This window comes from Neofelis nebulosa, chromosome 13 (genome assembly GCF_028018385.1).
Source record: "Neofelis nebulosa isolate mNeoNeb1 chromosome 13, mNeoNeb1.pri, whole genome shotgun sequence".
NCBI classification, from domain to species: Eukaryota; Metazoa; Chordata; class Mammalia; order Carnivora; family Felidae; genus Neofelis; species Neofelis nebulosa.
In genome coordinates, this window is record NC_080794.1 from 35,953,771 (window position 1) to 35,973,762 (window position 19,992).

Consider the following 19,992-nt stretch of genomic DNA (forward strand, 5'->3'; position numbering starts at 1 on the left):
CTCCTCCCTTGGGCCAGGCAGCTGACGGAGCCAGGAAGGACACGGGATGGCCCCTGCCGGGAACAGCATGCAGTGGAGGGGAATGGAGTGTTCCGTCTCGTGATGCTCATAGTGGGCTCTGGGTGTTGAGAGGCGGAGGTGGGTGTGTAGTCAGGGGGGGCTTCCTGGAGGAGCTGGGCTTTAACATCTAGCGTTGTGTGGAATGTGGGAGGGTGGGGGGGGGGGTGAGGAGGGTTGTCCAGGTGAGAGGAGGATTGGGTGGGAGCGGCTTCTCTCTACACCCTCTTGTGGAGGACTGTGACCTGCTTCTTGGTGCCAGGTGCCCACTGCCCTGTGAGGCCTGGAAGCTGCAGGTGCCTTAGGCTGGTCATATGTTCATCTCATAAATACTTCCTGAGCATCTGTCGGGCTCCAGGCGTCGTCCTGGTGCTGGGGCCACGATGTGGGTGAGTCAGGCACTGACCCTGCTCGTCGAGGGAGGCTGAGGTGACACCCATAACCCTGTCAATGAGACAGTTAGGAAATAAAAGGGGCTCGTGGATGGACAGAGGTTGTGCGGGCTGGTGTGGGCAGACAGCATCACCAGGGGCTCGGAGAGGCCTCCCTGAGGAGGGACATCTGAGCCAAGACCTCAGGAAGGGGCAGCCATGTGAACAAGCTGAAGAATGTTCCAAACAGAGGGGTGGTAGGTGTGCAGCCTTCATGAGGAGGAGTGGGCCTGGGGCGGTGGAAGAAGGAGGGGGCTGGGGCCAGTGGCTGGAGCACGGAGGTGAGGACACAGGGTGAGTGAGGTCAGAGGGTGGGGCCTCCTCACCAGGGGATGGGTCTGGATGTTGCAGTGTGCCCGGAGGAGAAAACATGACCTGATTTAGGGTTTTTTTTTTTTTTTTTAATGTTTATTTATTTTTGAGAGAGAGAGAGAGCACGCGAGTGCGCATGAGCCAGGGAGGGGCGGAGAGAGAATCCCAAGCAGGCTTCATGCTGTCAGCACAGAGCCTGATGCAGGGCTCGCTCTCACAAACCATGAGATCATGACCTGAGCCGAAATCAAGAGTTGGGCGCTGAACCAACTGAGCCCCCCAGGTGCCCTGATCCTTCTGGCTGCTGCATGGAGAATGGATTGTGGGGGCACAGGGAAGGGGACACCGGCTGGGGGCTGCTCTGCTTGGCCCGCTGAGGAGCTGGCGGCCTGGACCTGGTGACGGCAGAGGTTGGAGGAAGCTGGAGGAGGGCCAAACCATTCTTCTATGGGGAGAGTTCCAGAGTGGGCAGAGGACTTGCCCGAGGCCACAGAGCAGGGCTGTCCTGATTCTTGATTACAGCCGGAGGACGCCTCCATAAGCGGCCCACCAGACGGAGGGAAATGGGGAGCTATGACTGAGCTAACTGTGCGTTACCAGGGAGGACACCCCAGCCCTGCTGGAGGATTGCTGAGCCCACGTATTCCTCCAGACCCTTCCTTTTATAGGCTGTGTCTGGGTGAGGCCCCGTCAGGGAGGTTCAGGTCCAGTGGTGGCAGGGAAGGGACGTGGAGAAGGGGGAGAGAGAAGTGCCTTGAGGATGGGGCCCGGGGGGAGCCCCCGCTGCACGTCTGGCTGGCTGGGTGTTGCTTTCTGCATACTTGCCAATTTCATCCTCCTACAACCCAACCAGAGGCACAGGAAGGGTCCTCCTGTCCCTTGTTAATAACAGGGGAAACTGACACGCAGAGAAGTGAAGCCCCGCCCCCAGAGGTGCTAAGGAGTGGTGGAGATGGGAACCAGGCAGTTTTGGGCCCGTGCTTCACAGAGTCAGAGCCACTGTGTCCCCAGTGGGGTGCCAGGCCATTGGAGAGTCATTTACAGCTTCCGTGAGCCTCCACTTTTCTCTCTGTAAGTGGGAACGCTGACCCTGGCTTCCCAGGCATCCTCGTGCCTGTAGTAGAATTATTTTTACCTGCAGCAGGTGCGGGGCTCGACTCTGACGACCCCGAGCTGGCCGAGGGGTGCCCTCCGGCCCGCAGAGCACTGAGACCCAGCAGCACGGTCCAGTAGAAACGTAACATGGGCCACCTGCGTCATTCTCAAGAGTTACATTAAGAATGTGAAAAGAAGCAGGGGCCCCTTGGGTGGCTCATTCGGTGAAGTGGCCGACTCTTGGTTTCAGCTCAGGTCATGATCTTAGGTCGTGAGTTCAAGCTCCACGTTGGGCTCAGCGCTGGACATGGAGCCTACTGGAAAAAAAAAAAAAGAATGTGAAAAGAAATAGATGGACTTAATTAAAAAAAATTTTTTTTTAACGTTTTTATTTATTTTTGAGACAGAGAGAGACAGAGCATGAACGGGGGAGGGTCAGAGAGAGGGAGACACAGAATCTGAAACAGGCTCCAGGCTCTGAGCTGTCAGCACAGAGTCTGACGCGGGGCTCGAACTCACGGAACATGAGATCATGACCTGAGCTGAAGTCGGCCGCTTAACCGACTGAGCCACCCAGGTGCCCCTTTGTGTTTGTCATTCTAACGTATTTCCCCGATGATGAATGATGCCGGGTGTATATTTCTAGCCTTATTTGGCATCCGCATGTACCTTCAAATCTGTTGCCAATTAAAAAAAAAAAAATTCTTTAATGTTTTTATTTATTCTTGAGAGAGAGAGAAAGAGAGAGAGAGGGAGACACAGAATTCGAAGCAGGCTCCAGGCTCTAAGCTGTCAGCAACAGAGCCCGACACGGGGCTCGAACTCACAGACTGCGAGATCATGACCTGAGCCGAAGTCAGACACTTAACCGACTGAGCCACCCAGGCGCCCTGCCAATTTTTTTTTTTTTTAAGATTTTATTTTTCTGGGTGCCCAACTGGCTCACTCAGTAGAGCATGTGACTCTTGATCTCAGGGTTGTGAGTTCAAGCCCCACATTGGGCATGGAGCCTACTTAAAAAAAAAATGTTTTATTTTTAAGTAGTCTCTACAGCCAACGTGGGGTTTGAACGGAGATCAAGAGACACATGCTCCACTGACCGAGCTAATCAGGTGCCCCATCTTTTGCCCATTTTTAATTGGATTTCTTGTGAATTTGGTACCAAGTTGTAAGAGTTAGCCCCTCTTTTTTGGGAGGGGACTCAGGGTTAAGTGAGATATTCTATGTCAAGTGCTTTGCTCCAGGAGATTGACCCCTTGGCCGTCTTGGGGCCTCCTCTCTACAGTCATGGTCACTAGAGGCTACCTCAGGGGTCTGTTTAGATCTGCCCCCCCCCCCCCAAGGCAGGCACAGGCATCACACACTCCTGACCACATACCCTGATTTGACTAGCATAATTACACGTTTGTACACTATCTACTCAACGTTATCTCCCTATGTTCACAGCGGTCTTCCCCTTTGCCTCAGTCTAGAGTCAGTGTGGCCCAGTCAGGGAGCCCTGGAGTGGGGAGGCAGGAGCTCTGGGTTTTAATTCTGTCCTTGTGAGTTGGAGGACATCACTTTCCCGCTCTGGGTCTCCATTTCCTCGTGAGTAGACAGAGAAGGTTGGACTTGTTGACCTCCAGGGGTGTAGCCGGCTCTGAATCTGCTTTTAGGGGCCCGTGGTGACAGTCATTTGTGTTGGCTGCTGTAGTCACATCTTTTCCTAAAGCAGGACTTGAGATTTTGCAAGGGGGTCTGAGGTCCATCCCGGTGGGCAGGGAGGGCAGGAGAAAGGACGGGGCCAGGTGGTGGCTGGGGTCCATAGCTCACATGCAGCTTTCCGCTTCGGTCCCAAGAGCCAAACTGTGCTTTGGAAAAGCCCGCGGGGTTTGCCAAGCCTGAAGGTCACGGCTGCTGCACCAGGATGGGGCAAAAAAGGGGGGGCTTGTGAGCTTTGGATCAGAGATGGGGAAACTGAGACCAGAATAGTGGCGATCCAGTTCTACCAAAAACTGGATGAAAAGAAACAGACTTGGACTCACAGGGTGTTTCAGGCTGTGGCCTTGGGAATCCGCTCTTGAACCTCTCGCCTGTCCTCCCTACTCCAGGATCCAGAGTGGTCATCTGCAGCACCCCCTTGGCTTGAATACCACCATTGACGAGAAGCTCATCACTCCGCAGGCTGGGCACTTATGCTGTAGCATCAGGCGGGTAGTTGATGAGCCAGAGCTCATATTCCAGCTCCTAAAGTTGAATTCTTCCTGGGGAAACAAGGTCACCTCTCTGCCAAGGGTTCCGGACATTGTTTCTTTTTTCTCGAGAATGACTGGGTGTGGAGGCCGGAGGGTGCATGTCTGTGTGGGGGACTTTCTCAAACGCCGTGATAGCTGTAGTCCAGATGTTTCCGTGGCTTCTTTAGCTGGCGGCTGAGGGCTTCTGTGGGAGCAGTGGGTCCCAGAGTCCTCACTCCCTCCGTGGGAAACCATGCATCCCTCCACCTCTCTGGGTAGGCTGTGTCTGGGGTGCTCTGGCAGAGCATGGAGTGGATGAGTGGGGGTCGTACAGATCCGGGAGGGAGGGGACAGTATGGGCAAGCTCCTGCTCTCAGGGTGAGCTGTGAAGAGGCAGGGAGGCAAAGCAATGAGGAGCCCTTCCCAACGCCACTGCTCACCAAGGGTCAGCCATCCTCCTTTGAAAATGGACAGTGAGGCTGGACCTTACAGGGTTGTTGGGTGGTTGATTCTTCGTAGATGCTTCGATATGTTAACAAACAGGAGTAAAGGAGAAGGTGAAAGAGTTCCTGGGTTTGGTGGGAAATACTCTTCCCTCAAATTAGGGTTTTCTTCCTTTCTTTCCCTTTCTTCCTCCCTCCCCCTCCCTTCCTTTCTTCCTTCCTCCCTCCCTCTTTCTTTCTTTCTTTCTTTCTTTCTTTCTTTCTTTCTTTCTTTCTTTCTTTCTCTCTCTCTCTCTCTCTCTCTCTTTCTCTCTCTCTCTCCCTTCCTTCCTTCCTTCCTTCCTTCCTTCCTTCCTTCCTTCCTTCCTTCCTTCCTTCCTTCCTTCCTTTCTTTCTTTCTTTCTTTCTTTCTTTCTTTCTTTCTTTCTTTCTTTCTTTCTTTCTTTCTCCAAGAATCCCTAGCAATCTGGCAGAAACTCACGGACCCCCTTTTCAGACTGTTTTCAAGTGCACAAAATATATGGGATGACAGAGGGAAGTAAGTTGCATTCAGAGAGCTATCAAAATACAAAAAAAACAAATTAGTGATGTAATAATACAGGTTGCTGGTTGTTATTGTATTAACTAGATCACCTAGTAGGTACATTAAGATTAAATTTTTTTTTTTAATTTTTTTAACGTTTATTTATTTTTGAGACAGAGAGAGACACAGCATGAACGGGGGAGGGGCAGAGAGAGAGGGACACACAGAATCGGAAGCAAGCTCCAGGCTCTGAGCCATCAGCCCAGAGCCCGACGCGGGGCTCGAACTCGCAGACCGCGAGATCGTGACCTGAGCTGAAGTCGGACGCTTAACCGACTGAGCCACCCAGGCGCCCCTAGATTAAATTTTATTTATTTACTTTTTTAGAGAGAGAGTGAGAAAGCACCAGAGGGGCAAAGGCAGAGGGAGAGAGAGAATCTCTGAGCGTGGAACCTGACACAGGGCTCGATCCCACGACCCTGGGATCATGACCTGAGCTGAAACCAAGAGTCGGACGGTTAACCGACTGAGCCACTCAGGTGCCCCACTGATGTGTCTTTAAAAAATAAAATTTGGGGACACCTGGGTGGCCGTGTGATGCAACCTGCCTGTGAGCTCTTTGGCTCCCGTGTCCTGGGCTCTGCAGCACGGCGGGGACGGCCTTCATGTCGATCGAAGGAAGTGCTGGGCTAGTGGAATTCTTACGAAACCATCCAGGCTCATGGACCACTTCTTTCAGTTTCCCTCACACACCCCACCTTCCCCATTCTCCCCCCAAGCAGAGGTTTGAGCACCCGGGACCCCAGCAACTCACCCTCCCCCTGTGCTCACCGCCACAGTAGGGATGGGACCACCGGGACTGCCGGTCTTGGGAGCCAGATCCACGTGAATCTGGAAGAGCCTTTGGGGCCATCCCGTCCCTCACTGTCATTTTACAGATGGGGACGTGGGGAAGTTGCCCGGGGCCCCTCAGCACGTGGCCAGTAGGATGAGGCCCCTGTGCTAGCTAACAAGCCGCACTCCAGGCAGGGTGGGGAGGTTTCAGGGGGAGAGCGTAGAGCGGGAAGCCTGGGGATCCTGGGGCTTCACCCTCCTCTAGACTGTTTGGAAGCAGGTCAACTTTCAAAGGATATTGTCCTTCCTCCACCTCGGACCCTACAGCTGTGCACATATGTCCTTCTAGGGCCCCAGCTGGGGCCTGCCGTCGTCCGTGGAGCCCGTGAAAAACAGGGGTGGCTGGGGCTGGAGCCATGGGAGTGGTGCAGGGTAGGAGGGGTGGGGGGGGGGGTCAGCCACAGCTCAGCACGAAGGGAGCCGGGCCTGGCCTTGGCCGGGCAGCTGTGATCAGCTGCGGCCTCCTGTAGGCCCTTCCCATGTCCCGTCGCCCGTGCCCTCTTTTGGGACAGCTGCCCATGTTGTTGTTGGAGGAGGCTGTTCCTATCTGTGCCTCCTTGGCCCAGACTGCCCGGCGGGGTCTGGGGAACTTGGGTGAGCTGTGTTGGGGGCCTGCCACAGCAGGTGAAGTGGAGAGAAGTTTCTGGCTCTGGGGCCCACTCGTGCAATCTGAGCAGCCTGTGTTTCTGTTTAGGAACAGAGGCTCATCCCCTCCATTTTTGACAGGGGGGAGGGGCGGCAGGGAAAGAGACAGAGACAGGGAGGCAGGGAAAAATTGGACCCTGTATGATGGGACTCTCATAAACACAAGGTGTGCGTATTAACAAGGCTGTCACATGGCTGCTGGGAGTTTTCAAGGATGACAGGGCTGGGCCGGAGGGAGAGAAGCAACCCTTTCCCGACAGGAGAGGGACAGGGACAGGGACAGGTGGTGGTTTGGGAGGGTTGGAGGAGGGGTGGATGAGTCTAGTCATTCTGTCTAGGTGGCTCTGGGGAGGGGCAGCCTGAGTACTCCCCCAGGGCCGGGGGGAGAGAAGGCACAGTGAGTTCAGCCTCCAGACTGACCCGCTGACCCTCTGACTCTGCCACCCCCTTCCTGAGGTGCTACTCCCGGTTTTGAGACAGCGGGCAGGGGGGGGTTGCACCCTCCTGTCCTGATCCTAGACCATCAGGTCCACCAGGGCCAAGGGCTGCTGGACCCTCGGAGCTCTGCGAGCCTGTCTCCCACGCCTTCCCTTTGGGCCACGTAGAATTCCCGGCCCCTTGCCTGTCCAGCAGCACTGTGGCTCTCCGACCGGGGCCAGGCCCTCTCACGCCCTCTAGCAGCCCCTCACTGGTCCCCAGCCGCTTCCCCAGCCATTCTCTCACTTGTGTTAAATGGGCCTTAACTTTAGTACCCAGTGTTTGGAGGAGAAAAAAACAAAAGAAGACACAAATTAGCCATAATTGCATCACTTGGTGATAACTCCAAATAACATCTTGATGGGTATCTCCCAGATTCTTCTGCTGATACGCTTTCATGAATTAAAATGGGATGGCAGCCGGTCCTTGCCTTGCAGCCCTGTTTCCTAGATGTCTTTCCAAAGCCATCATGATGATGTTTTTAGTGGCCATTTAGCCTTCCGCCTTAGAGATGTCCCGTACTTTACCCAACAAAGCCCCTGTTGTTGGCTGGAGGTTGTTTCCTGTGTCTTTTGCCATCGTAACCAACACTTCTGGGAGCGACCCATCTTCGAAGCCTGGTTTTTGCATACGTCCTTCAGTATTTCTCTGGGAGAGAGCCCCACCAGGGGAATCACTGCATCTAGCAGGTGTCCAGCCTGCCTCATGCAGGGCCGAAGCCTTGGCCGTTGATGGTGGTATTGATGACCGTGATGTCAAGTTCAAGGGCCTGGTGCTCTCAGTAAACCCTTGATCTGCTGAAAGCTCATGTTGTCCGGATGTCCCCAGCCTCATTCTGTGATATTCATGCCTAGAGTGTCCTCCTGCACCCTGTTCCCATCCACACCCTTCAAATCCAAGCCTGACTTCCCTCTGTACCTGCTGCCCCCACCTCCCTCCCCACCCCCCCCCCCCCCCCGCCCACCAGTCTTCCCACTTCCCCGTGTCTGGAGGGCCTGGCCCAGTCACTCAGAGTCCTAGATCCTGACCTGGTGTGGAGGGTTATCCCCTTCCTAACAGTCATGTTTTTGCCAGAGGAGTGTAACTGTAAGGGGTCAGGGGCCGTGTGTTTATCTTTTTATGTCCGTCACCCTCCCAAAGCAGCAGCAGAGGGCCAGGCACATAGTAGGCACTCGGCAAACGCGTGGAAGGCAGCACACCTGCCCTCCGTCTCCAGCTACAGGGAGAGCTGGCCCTCGCTGGACCTCAGACTTGGCGTCTATGCGGGGGAGGTACAGGTGGGCCAGGTCCCCTCCTGCTGTGGATTTCCCCACCCCTTCCTCCACCACGTGCCCTCTCATCCCACAGGTGTTGGGGCCTGAGGCTGCCAGCAGACTATGGGTACAACGGCCAGCACAGCCCAGCAGACGGTTTCGGCCGGTGCCCCCCTCGAGGGCCTCCAGGGCGGTGGCCCGATGGACGGTCAGCACTCACCCAGTGTCCACTCCTTCCAGACCACAGGCTTGCACAACAGTAAAGCCAAGTCCATCATCCCCAACAAAGTGGCCCCCGTCGTGATCACGTGAGTGGCGGGGCGGGGGAGAGTGGCCGTGTCCCCAGAAGACATGCCTGGAGGGGTGGTGGCATGTAACACCTAGTCTACAGACTGCCCTCACAGATGAAGACACTGAGACCCAGAGAGGTTGCGCAGTCGGTCTGGAGTCACACGGCAAGCGAGTGGCTGGGCGGGTCTCTGTCGAGTGTCTCTTGGCTCGGGTTACTTCTCCTGTCCACAGGGCTTAGAAGCATGGCGAGGGAGGAATGGCTGTGGGGGTGGGGTGGGGACACCCTTTTGAAAATCATTTGTGGCTGAACATTTTCAAAGGGAGTTTATGTACTTAGACGCATAGAATTTAGACTTTTATTTTTCCACAGCTCGTAATTACGGTTCAAAACTGAGGTTAATACCAGGTGGTTAAAGGGCTATGGCTTGAAAGGCTGGGAGCTGTTGGTCAACTCTCTTAATTAGGTCCTGCAGGCACAGCCCCGGAAGAGGCTGAGGGTTTGTTCCGGCACCACATTTTGAGACCTCTGGATACACTGCATGCATCCAGAGGAAGAGGGCCAAGAAGGGGGCTCTGCAACCCTGCCTGCCCTGTGGGGTCACTGAAGGAGGGGGTGCTGTGAACCAGAGGCCCAGGGGCAGAAGAGGCATTGGGTCTGTCTCCTGGTGAATCGGGAAGCCTTATCTTACATGGACTCTGCCTCTGGGCCCCTCCAGGATGCAGGAAGTAGGACATGATGAGCTGAGGGTGAATTGTGTTCCACACACAGAAGATGGGCAGAGACCCAGCAGATGGGACTTTCTGTGTAAGGAAACCCGAGGGGTGGGAATGATAAATCTGGCCTGCTGGCTTTGGGGCCTGACAGGAAGATTGTCATAATCCATTGCTGTGCTCACGATCAGGGGAAAAGAAGAGATGTTACATACAAGAGACTCGACGTGTATTCTATCAGAGGTGACACATCTAGGTTTGGCCCTTGAGGGGCGGTATAGGAGACGCACATCCTGGGCCTTGCTCTGTGCCCTGGGGCAAGGCATGTTCCCTCTCTGGGTCTCATTTTTCCTATCAGATTATGTGGGTTTTGACGTACAAAATATTGAACCAAGTGGTATAGCTCAGGAAGGTCACGGGCCTGCTGTACAAATCTGCCACAGTGGGACTATGCATGCCTCCTGGAGCCAGCGTGAGCACAGCATCCCTTGGGTTATAGTGTGTTTGGGTGCAAGGGACCTCAGAGGTCATCCAGCACAGGGGCAGGTGAACTGTGTCCTGTGGGCCAAATCGCACCTAGCATCCGTTTTTGTGAATAAAGTTTTATTGGAACACTGCCGTTCCTATTCATTTATATACTATCTGTGGATGCTTAACACTTCAGGAGCAGAGCTGAGTTGTTGCAACAGACACTGTGTAGCTCACAAGCCAAAATTACTTACTACCCAGTTCTCGATACAGAAGGTTTGCCGGCTCCTGATCTAACACATTTCCAATCAGATGTGAAAACTGGATCTAAATACCCCAAACCGAGCTTCTGGGGGTAGAGGATTTGCCCAGCACGCAGTGAGACGAGGCAGAGCTGGGAGCGGGATCCCCGGTCTCTTGACTTCTCGTCGAGTGCTCCCCTGCCCCAATCATTCCTCCGCCCTGCCTTTCCTAGGTGCAGTTCCTTCGTAGAGAGCAGACGCCGGGGCCCGAGTGCCGGGAGGCCGTCTCACTGTCATAATCAGCACGGAAGCGTGTTGTGTCTTGAGGGCACAGACCTGCCCTGGCTTAGCATCTGCAGAAATCTGGTTTTGTACCCCTGGGTTTTGTTTGAAATGGCCCTGTGCGGAGGTAGCATTATTGTATCAATAGACGCTTACTGTGCCCAAGGCCCTTGGCTGAGCACTTCCCACACAGCAGTGCACTGAATTCTCACAGCAGCCCTAGGAGGTGAGAATTACTGGAAACGGAGCCACAGAGAGAGAGTGAGGAACTCCAAAGCCAAGAAATGGACGAGCGGTGGAGTTGGGTTCGTGCCCGGGTCACGGAACCCCAAAGCCAGAGTCCTGAGCCACCTCACCGCGCTGCGGGCTTGTTCTCAGAGACGGTGGGGGCCCCAAGTAACCCTCGAATTGGAGACCTTAAACAAGGCCTTTCTCTCTGCACCAGAGTCCGGGAGGTGCGCCAGGCTGGAATGGCCACTTTGTGATCAGCTAGGCTTCTCCTCTCTCGGTGCCCCGCCACCATCAGTATCTGCTTCTCACCATCTCTTCTGGACACTAGCTGGGAGGAGAGAACGTAGAGGCACCCACTTTCCCTTTAAGGGAGTGACCCAGAAGTTGCCCCCAGCACTTCTCATATCCCATTGGCCAAAACTAAATCACATGACCAGCCTAGCTGCAAGGGACGCTGGGAAATGTAGTCCTCAGCCAGATGGCCAATCACAGTTCCAGGCTTCTGTACAGGCGACACCAGGCCGCCTCTGCCACAAACTTGTAGCTGCCTGGGCTACAGGGGTGGCCTTGTTGAGGGGTCTGGTGAGGGTGGAGGGTACCCTGATCGTGAAGGTTTTCTGACTTGGGCTCCATTCTGCCCTGGCAGGTACAACTGCAGGGAGGAGTTCCAGATCCATGACGAGCTACTCAAGGCCCATTACACGCTGGGCCGGCTCTCAGAGGCCACGCCTGAGCACTACCTGGTGCAGGTGAGGTCAGCCCTGCCCTTCCCTCCCCCGGCGGCCTTCCCCACCCCCATCCTGTTCTCCTTCCTCACAGGTTCCCTCACTCCTCCTTTCCCCCCACCCCACCCCCCCACCTCCCACCGACCCCGGCCCCTTCTCTGCTGCATGTCCTTACCTCACCCTCTGGAGTCCTCACCCACTTCCTCTCACCCTCTGGTGTCTGGGGTCACTGCTCTTCTCTTCTGCCAGGTCCCTGCCTGGCCCTCGCCTGCCCACACCCCTCCCTCGGAGCAGCCGGAAGAATAGGTACCGGGCCTCAGACTGCTCCCCTCGGCCTGGGGATCTCCATCCCGTTCTCGAAGCTCCAGAACTTCTATTACTTAGCTATTTTTCCCCCTCAAATATCCCCTAGAAAGCGAGGTCCCCAAGGACAGACGACTTTTCATTTTTCTGGTTTACTGCTGTAGCCCCCAGCCCCAGAACGGCACTTGGTTCTAGCACTGTAGGTGCTCAATAAATAGTGAATGAGTAATCATGCCGATTAAGCTATATTTGTTGAAAGAGTAGCTGGGATTTTCTGGCATTTGGAAGAACTGGTTCCGTTTCTGATCGGTCAGGCAATGTCCTGTGGGTCATACTGAAGGCAGGGGCCTGGACAGGTGATGCCAGAGTTCATTTGTGCCCAGGAACGAACCGTCCTGGCTTCTCTTGCCCTCCCCACCTTCTACTCAGCAGTCATTGCATCCATTCACTCCAGCTGGGGAGGGGAGAGACCTGGGCAGCCTCAGAACTTCAGGACCTTAGGAAGGAGCTAGTTTAGTCTTCCTCTCGCTGATTCCTGGGGCCCCAGCTGTGACTTCCTGCTTGGGCCCCTTCTCCATGCCCTTCCACTGGCTGAGGGAGACATAGGCCTTCCTCCTGGAGAGCTTCGGGCCCCACCCTAGAGTCAGACTCCGTTTCCTGCCGCAAGAGTGCCTCTCCCTGCTTGGTTTCCTCAAGGCCTGGCTTCGATGCTGCCTCCTACATGAAGCCTTCTCTGATTCTCCATCAGGAGGAGCTGTCTTTCCCTTTCCCATGCTAGATGAGACCCTTCCTGGGATCACAGATGGTCACATATTTTGTTTGTCTTTTCCGGAAGTCTGCAGACAACTTGAAGACCATGTCCCCTGCCCCATCTCTCTGCTCTTCATCCTCTGGGGCCTGGGACAGGGCTGTAGAAGATGTCCCTGAGCCATCTGAGTGACCCCTCGTGTCTCTCCCCCTGCCAGGGTCGCTACTTCCTGGTGCGGGATGTTGTTGAGAAGATGGATGTTCTGGGCACCGTGCAGAGCTGTGGGGCCCCCAACTTCCGGCAGGTGCGGGGTGGGCTCACTGTGTTCGGCATGGGGCAACCCACCCTCTCCGGATTCAGGCGGGTCCTCCAGAAACTCCAGGAGGATGGACACAAGGTAAGTATGACTGCTTCCCAGGCAGGGTCTAGCCCCCCAAGTCTGGCAAAGGGACTCCTTTGCAACTTCAGAGGTTCTGGAGGGGCCCGGCCACATGATGGTGGCTGGTGACCCAGACCAGGCTCTGCCAGGCCTTGAATGCCATGATGATCACCGTGAGCAGCATGGTTGGGAAATTCTGGGTGAATATTTATTGCCCTGTAAAGTGTGGACACGGGCGCCCTGAGGTCAGAAGCCCCTTACACACCCCACTTTGAGAACCTTGGAGAAGTGAGAGGGTGACAGGGTGACAGTAGGGTCCAGGTCATAACAAGAGTCACACACACACACGTCAGCCCTATGAAGGTGGGGTGGTTGCTCCCATTTCACGGAGGAGAAAACCGAGGCCCAGAGAGGATAAATGACACAGCTTATGAGTGGTGTCCCCAAGACCCGAACTAGACATCTGGACTCGAAATGGCAGCTTTTAATGATTCCTTTTTCCTGCCTGATGCCGAGGTGGGGTTTTGAGTGTCTGCAGGACAGAGGCTGAGGATCCACTGTGATTTCAGGCTCAGCATGGGCAGCCCGAGTCTGATTTGACCTGGGATAGCTGGAGAGTCCTCGAGTGAGCCAGAGTGGGGTGGGGTGCGAGCCCCGTGCAGCTCGCGTCTTCCCAGCTCGATGGCAAGGCCCACGGGGAAGGGTCTGGCCGCTTACCTCCCTCCGCCTGTCAGGTGTTCAGTGAATGATTGCACGGGGGACGGGGAGACATCCATTTTTTTCGCTTGGTGTGTACTGAGCCCTTGGCTTATCCAGGGCTTTGCGCCAGGAGCTGGGGGGAAGTGGAAATGACCAGGATACCGTTCGCTTGTAAGGAACCTGTAGCCATGAAGGGAGACATACGCACTGATAATGCTAGCACGAAGCAGGAATTAACACCATGGCTTCAGACAAAGGGCTGTTGGCCCCGAGGAGAGGGAGAGGCGTTGGGAGCAGGTGGCCTTTGGACTGAGCTTTGCTTGGGGCGGCGGGGGGGGGGGGGGGGGGGGGGTGTGGGATTCATGTCGCAGGGAGAGGGTGGGGTGACGGGCACTTGAGGAGGGGGGCACAGCCTGCACAAAGGCGCAGGGGTAAGGCAGCGGGTCGGGTGTCCGTGCCGGGTAGTGGCGACGGCTTCCTTCCTCCTTCGGCTCCTGGCAGGAGTGTGTCATCTTCTGCGTGCGGGAGGAGCCCGTGCTGTTCCTTCGTGCTGGTGAGGACTTCGTGCCCTACACACCTCGAGACAAGCAGAATCTTCGTGAGAACCTGCAGGGCCTTGGACCTGGCATCCAGGCAGAGAGCCTGGAGCTGGCCATCCGGAAGGAGGTGAGGGTCAGTGGCTCGGAGGAGGCCCTCCCCGCGGGTAGGCCGCAGGCAGCTGAGCTGCGACGCTGGCCCCCAGCCCAGCTTTGCTGTCCCCCACTTTCTCCGTTGCTTGGGCGAGCAGCTGTCTGCAGGGCCAGCTCACGGGAAGCCAGAGGAAGGGCTGGCTGTTCCCGGCTCTGTTTGCCTGGGCCCCTTTCCCGCCCCGCACACCTCCTCCACACTCAGCACCCTCATTTAGCCGAGGAGTGCCAACGCTGAGGTTCAGCCCTCTGTGAGCTGTGAGGCCCGGGTGAGTGTCTCCTCTCCGCGGTCACGGTGCCCCAGATGGGCGGGAACCTGGTTGTCCCCCGTCGCCCTGTGAGGCCTCGTGTCCTCTAGCGCCCAGCTGACTGCGCGCCCCCTGTCCTTCAGTGTGATGGCTTAGCTGATTCCTGCGGCCCACTGGGAAGGGCACTTCCTCCCTGGCCCCGGTGGGGGCTGCGTCACCTTCGTGGAGTGGCCGCCCTCAGGCCACTGGCCACCCCCATCCTGTCAGGACTCCCAGAGCACAGAGCACCTGTGACCAGCTAGTTCCCGCCGGGGGAGGAGCAGACGATCCGGGGCCTCCATGTGGTCTCCTCACTCTACGGCTCGGCCAGGAAGGCCGGAAGGGGCCTGGAGGTCAGTCATGGCCCTCTGGCCCCCACTCCTCCATCTAGATCCATGACTTTGCCCAGCTGAGTAAGAATACGTACCACGTGTACCACAATATTGAGGATCTGCTGGGGGAGCCCCATGCTGTGGCCATCCGGGGTGAGGACGATGTGCACGTGACCGAGGAGGTGTTCAAGCGGCCTCTCTTCCTGCAGCCCACCTACAGGTACTGAGGGCCGGTCCCGCCTGGGGTCACCAGATGACTCGGGGCCACACGGGAGGCCGGTGTGCTGGGCATGGGTGTTCTCTGGCCGTGCTCTCCAGCTGTGGCCTCAGTTTCACCGTCTGCAGGTTGGGCGGAATTCCCTACACCTCTCTCTCCCACAAGAATGTGGGGGGCGGGGGGATGCCCAGGATGGGTAGCCTGCCTGATGCGTTTCTCCCCCTCACCTGGCAGGTACCACCGCCTGCCCCTGCCAGAGCAAGGGGCCCCCCTGGAAGCCCAGTTTGATGCCTTTGTGAGCGTCCTTCGGGTAAGTCAGCGCAGGAGGGGGTGGTGGGAGCACGGAGTAGGGACAGGTCCTTGGAGAGCAGGTCTGTGTCTAGGCCCTGTCTCCATGGAGATGCTCAGGGCGAGTGTGGCCTCTGGCTTTCCTCAGAGGAAGGCTCCCTTCTGTGTTGTGTAGGAGGTCGAGTGTGTGTGTGTGTGTGTGTGTGTGTGTGTGTGTGTGTATCTCTGTGTGGGGTGTGTGTGGGAGTGTATATTCTCTAAGGCCAGCCAAGCATTGATGGTCTGAGGGATGGGGCTCTGGGCAGGCTCAGCTGCTAACTTGCTGTGTGAGCTTGGACGAATCACCTGACCTCTCTAGACGTCAAGTTACTGGAGCTAAAAAATTCTTATCTGTAGGCTCCTGAGCTGGTGTTTCCTGAGTACTGGTGGTGTTTCTTCTCCAGCCCTTTCGGGAGGCCACCTTATTTAATTTGTATCTCGTGGGGTGGGGGGTTGTTAGAAACAGGTCTGGCCCCCTGGGCGGTCTCACTTCCAGGACCAGCTCGTGGAGCTCCCCCGGGGCCAGGGAAGGAGGCAGGGCCGCGCTCCCCGGGGGCAGGTGGGAACAGATCGGACTTTGAAGTTTAGTAAAAGAGGCTGAGCCACCTGCCTCTCTGGGCCCCCCTTGCCCAAGACTGTGGGGCAGGGGTGGGCTGATGTCACGACCCCCTCCCCTGACTTGGGCCCCAGCAGAAGGGGTTTTCAGGTCCCCCTGTTGCTGACGGTCATGATCTTTCCCAGGAGACCCCCAGCCTGCTGCCGCTCCGAGATGCCCACGGACCTCCCCCTGCTCTCCTCTTCAGCTGCCAGACAGGCGTGGGCAGGACCAACCTGGGAATGACCCTGGGTACCCTCATCCTGTTTCACCACAGCCGGGCTGCCTCGAGGCCGGAGTGAGTGTCCCAAGGGGCTGCAGGGATGAGTGGAGGAGGGGGCGGGCTGCCAGAATGCTGGGGACACGTCAGGGACCCGGGGCCAGAGCTGGAGATGGGGCATGTGGGGTTCGTTTCCTGGGTTGCTGCAGACTTGCTGAGTCACGTGAAAAAAGTCGCTTGACCTTTCTGGGCCTCAGTTTCCCCAGTGGGGAAAATGCCCCTTGCTTCCTTCAACCTGAATGGGGAGGAAGACTTGGAGCCTGTAGCCCGGTGCCCCTCAGCGGCCACGTGAATGGAAGCATGTCAAGAGGAGGACAGGAGTCGAAGCCTTTGGGAGCACTGACCGTGCTACTGACCCCTTCCTTGTCAGGGCTGTCCCCCTGCAGACCAAGCCACTGCCCATGGAGCAGCTCCAGGTGATCCAGAGCTTTCTCCACATGGTGCCTCAGGGCAGGAAGATGGTGGACGAGGTGAGTGAGGGGGCTGGCGGCCTGGCGGTGGAGGGGCCTTCACTGCTCCCCTGCTGGGCTCTCTTCCTCCCCTGACACCTCCCCCTTCTAGGCAAACCTTCTTTCCCTTTTTCTTCCCGTCTGTCTCCGCCATCTCCCCCGCCCCGCTCCCTCCCTGCTGCCCTCCCCTCCTCTCTGCCCGGGTCGGGGCACCAGGTGGACAGAGCCATCACCGCCTGTGCAGAGATGCATAACCTGAAGGAGGCCATCTTGGAAAACCAGAGGAAGCTGGAAAGTGTCCGGCCGGCCGGCCCAGCCCAGGTGAGGCACAGAGAGGGTCTGCTTTTGCCTGAGTCCTGCAGCCTCATTTGGTAGGACTATTGACTGGTTTCTTGCCGACGGACTTTTCCTGGTCGCTTCTTCTCCCGGAGAGGGGAGGTGTTGATAGAGGAGCTGGGCCTGCAGGAAGGACGGACAAGGAAGAGTGGAAGTTTACTTTCCCTGGCCAGGTCTCCTCGCTGCAGAATAAACAGGATGGAGGAAGCGGCTGCTGGCGGGGGTGCCTGGGGCCTCTTGGGCCCAGAGACTTCCCAGACTGCTCATGGCTCCCCCTGCAAGTCGGTCCCTTGCTGTGTCTTTGGGGAGGCCAGGGTTTGGTCCGGGGCGCTGCTTCTGGGAGAGCGACGGGCCCTGGGCTGTCTCCGCGGCCCTGTCCCTACGCTCTGGGGAGAGGGGGTTGTCGTGACAGTGTTTACGCACAGCGCGTGGAAGGAATCTAAGGCCTGCAGAGACTGTTCCTTAACACTTAAAAAAACGTATCTCTTAAAAGCAATAGTATAGTACAGAAAATTGAGAAATTAGAGAAGGAAAAGAGGCACCCATCATCCCTGTGCGGCTTTGGGGCTGGCTTCCTTCCATGTGCTTTGTGATGATCTTGTGTGGGGGCCCGGGGGACGGTTTGCGTCCTGCTCGTGGCCTTTCACTTCACTCATGCATCCCTGCTCATTGTCCTCGAGATGTTTGCTGGCTGTGTCACTTAAGCCCACTGGGTGGCTCAACCATTGTTGGCCTGGGGGGGGGGGGCAAGGGCACGGGCTGTGGCCTGACCACCTGGGTTCTGGTCCCGGCCATGCCACCTACAGGTGTGTGGGCGTGGGCAACCTGCTTAACTGCTCTGTGCCTCAGTTTCCCCACTCGTAAAACGGGGCCAGTAATCATAGCCACCCCGTAGGATTGTTGTGAGGACCCACCAAAGTAAGAGCCATGAAGCACTTAGCAGGGAGCCTGGCACAGAGCAGATGTCCCTGGCATGTCACCTGCCGTGGTTTACTAATCGGCCCCTCCTGTGAGACAGTTGAGTTGCTCATCAGTGCAAATTCTTTTGCATCAAGATAACTTCATGAAAATGAAGCTCTTCTGTATTTAGGTTTTTCTCCCTTAGTCTAGATCGCAGGTTGGCAAATGACGACCCATAGGCCAAATGCAACCTGCCAGCTTGATTTTGTAGATAAGTTTTATTTTGTTGTGTATTTTTTTCGAGAGAGCATGAGGGAGCACAAGCAGGGGAGGGGTAGAGGGAAAGAGAGACTCTCAAGCAGGCTCCACGCTCAGTGTGGAGCCCAACATGGGGCTCGATCCCACGACCCTGGGAGCATGACCTCAGCCGAAATCAAGAGTCGGACGCCCAACCGACTGAGCCAGCCAGGCGCCCCTGTTAAATACGTTTTATTGGAACATGGTCTTGCCCGTTCATTTCAGGACCATCTGTGGCACAGCTGGAAGAGAGACCCTAGAATATTTACTGGCCTTTTATAGAAATAGAAGTTTGCCGACCTCTGACCTAGATTCCCAAAGATGGGATTAAATGTAATCCAAGGGCATGACCTTTCGGGCCTCTATGAATCTCGCTTGCCCTCCAGAAGGTGGTACTGACCCAGCAGGAGAACCCTGAGATTGGAGGGTGAAGAGAGGGACCTGGGATTCTCTCTGACAGCTCCCTACCCAGAGCATGCTGGGCTGGGCTTAGGACATTTGTTTGGGGACCCAGCTCTCCCTGCTAACAGCTGTGTGACTGAGCAAGTCACTTCATTTCTCAGAACCTCTGTAAAGTAAGGATAATGATAATGGCCCCCTTGGAGCACTGTTATGAGGGTCTTCCTGTTTTCTTGTGGGGAAGGTCATGGTTGTTAAGGGAGGGCCTCTGGGTTACAGAAGGGTGTTTTTATCTACTTGTTTCTTCAACACGATTGTGCACGGCCCCTGCAGGGGGGTGGCCTTGGTGCGAAGGGGAGTGGATCCCAGCCTATTTCTGGGCGCAGAACCTGTGAGGGAGGCTCCCTGCTCCGATAGCGGTAGTCCTGGTGGAGTCACCAGCGGCTTTCCCGGGGCCACAGATGAATCCCAGCAAGTGGGATAGGGTTAGACACTTAGAAGAACTTCCGGCCTGGCAGAACTGTGTCATAAAGGGAGGGGAGATTGTGTCCCGGGGATTTCAGAGGCTTAGCGTCTGCCCTTCTGGGGAGGGGAACGGGGTGGCCCCAGGAGCCCCCTCTTTACCACCGGCCCTTCTTCCCCAGGGAAGCAGCAGCCAGCATGGTGTCTGGCAGGGGGCGCTGCAGAGCCTGGAGCGATACTTCTACCTGATCCTGTTTAACTACTATCTCCATGAGCAGGTGGGGCTGGGGAATGAGTGGACCCACAACCCCTTCTCCTGGGGTCCCTCCAGGCCTCTCCACCACGGTGACTGGCATGGGGCCGCCAAGGACCCCGATGGAGCGGGGGAGGAGCATGGGGACGTGCGCGCTGGTGGCAGAGGAAGGTGGGTGTGGGGAGGCAAGGAGAGACCAGATAGAGTGGTGGTCCTAGAGCAGGTCAGGCAAAGAGCGGGCCCACCTCTCTCTGCCCTGGGTTCGTCTCTGTACCCTTAGGCAGGGTATCAGAGCCTGGAAGGATCTTGCTTTGGACCTCCTGGTCGTCTCTCTCCAGCCTCTCTGCCCTGCCCTGGACCATGATGGATGTCTCTTGAGGGCTCCCCCACCACAGGGCAGGCTGGGAGAGTTTGGGGTGGCCTCGTGCCCCTGAACTCCCATCTCTCTCCGCCTTGGGCTGCAGTACCCGCTGGCCTTTGCCCTCAGTTTCAGCCGCTGGCTCTGTGCCCATCCTGAGCTGTACCGCCTGCCTGTGACCCTGAGCTCAGCGGGGCCTGTCGTCCCTGGGGACCTCCTCACTAAGGGCTCTCTGGTGAGTGTGGCCGGCTGTCTGGGGACGTAGAAATGGGTGTGGGCTGGCCACGGGGCCGGTGCGCCCTCGATTCCTGAGGGGTTGGGTTGGTTACACATTGGTCCCCTTCACAGGGGGCAAAGGGGTGATGGAGTCCTCCTATGGGTGACGTGGGTTG

At 56.7% G+C, this 19,992-nt stretch overlaps 1 protein-coding gene across 3 annotated transcripts in view; it reads left to right on the plus strand.

The window, feature by feature from the left end:
• Positions 1-19,992, plus strand: part of PALD1 (phosphatase domain containing paladin 1) — a 74,812-nt gene that overhangs the window by 28,678 nt on the left and 26,142 nt on the right. For all 3 annotated transcript variants that reach the window (XM_058696591.1, XM_058696592.1, XM_058696590.1), the window contains exons 2-12: positions 8,438-8,651; positions 11,215-11,317; positions 12,562-12,741; positions 13,924-14,088; positions 14,787-14,947; positions 15,179-15,254; positions 16,013-16,164; positions 16,517-16,616; positions 16,812-16,916; positions 19,172-19,267; positions 19,707-19,835. In XM_058696591.1, coding sequence (XP_058552574.1) covers positions 8,467-8,651; positions 11,215-11,317; positions 12,562-12,741; positions 13,924-14,088; positions 14,787-14,947; positions 15,179-15,254; positions 16,013-16,164; positions 16,517-16,616; positions 16,812-16,916; positions 19,172-19,267; positions 19,707-19,835 — 1,452 coding nt within the window. In that variant the 5' untranslated portion in view covers positions 8,438-8,466. The remainder of the gene's footprint in view (positions 1-8,437; positions 8,652-11,214; positions 11,318-12,561; positions 12,742-13,923; positions 14,089-14,786; positions 14,948-15,178; positions 15,255-16,012; positions 16,165-16,516; positions 16,617-16,811; positions 16,917-19,171; positions 19,268-19,706; positions 19,836-19,992) is intronic.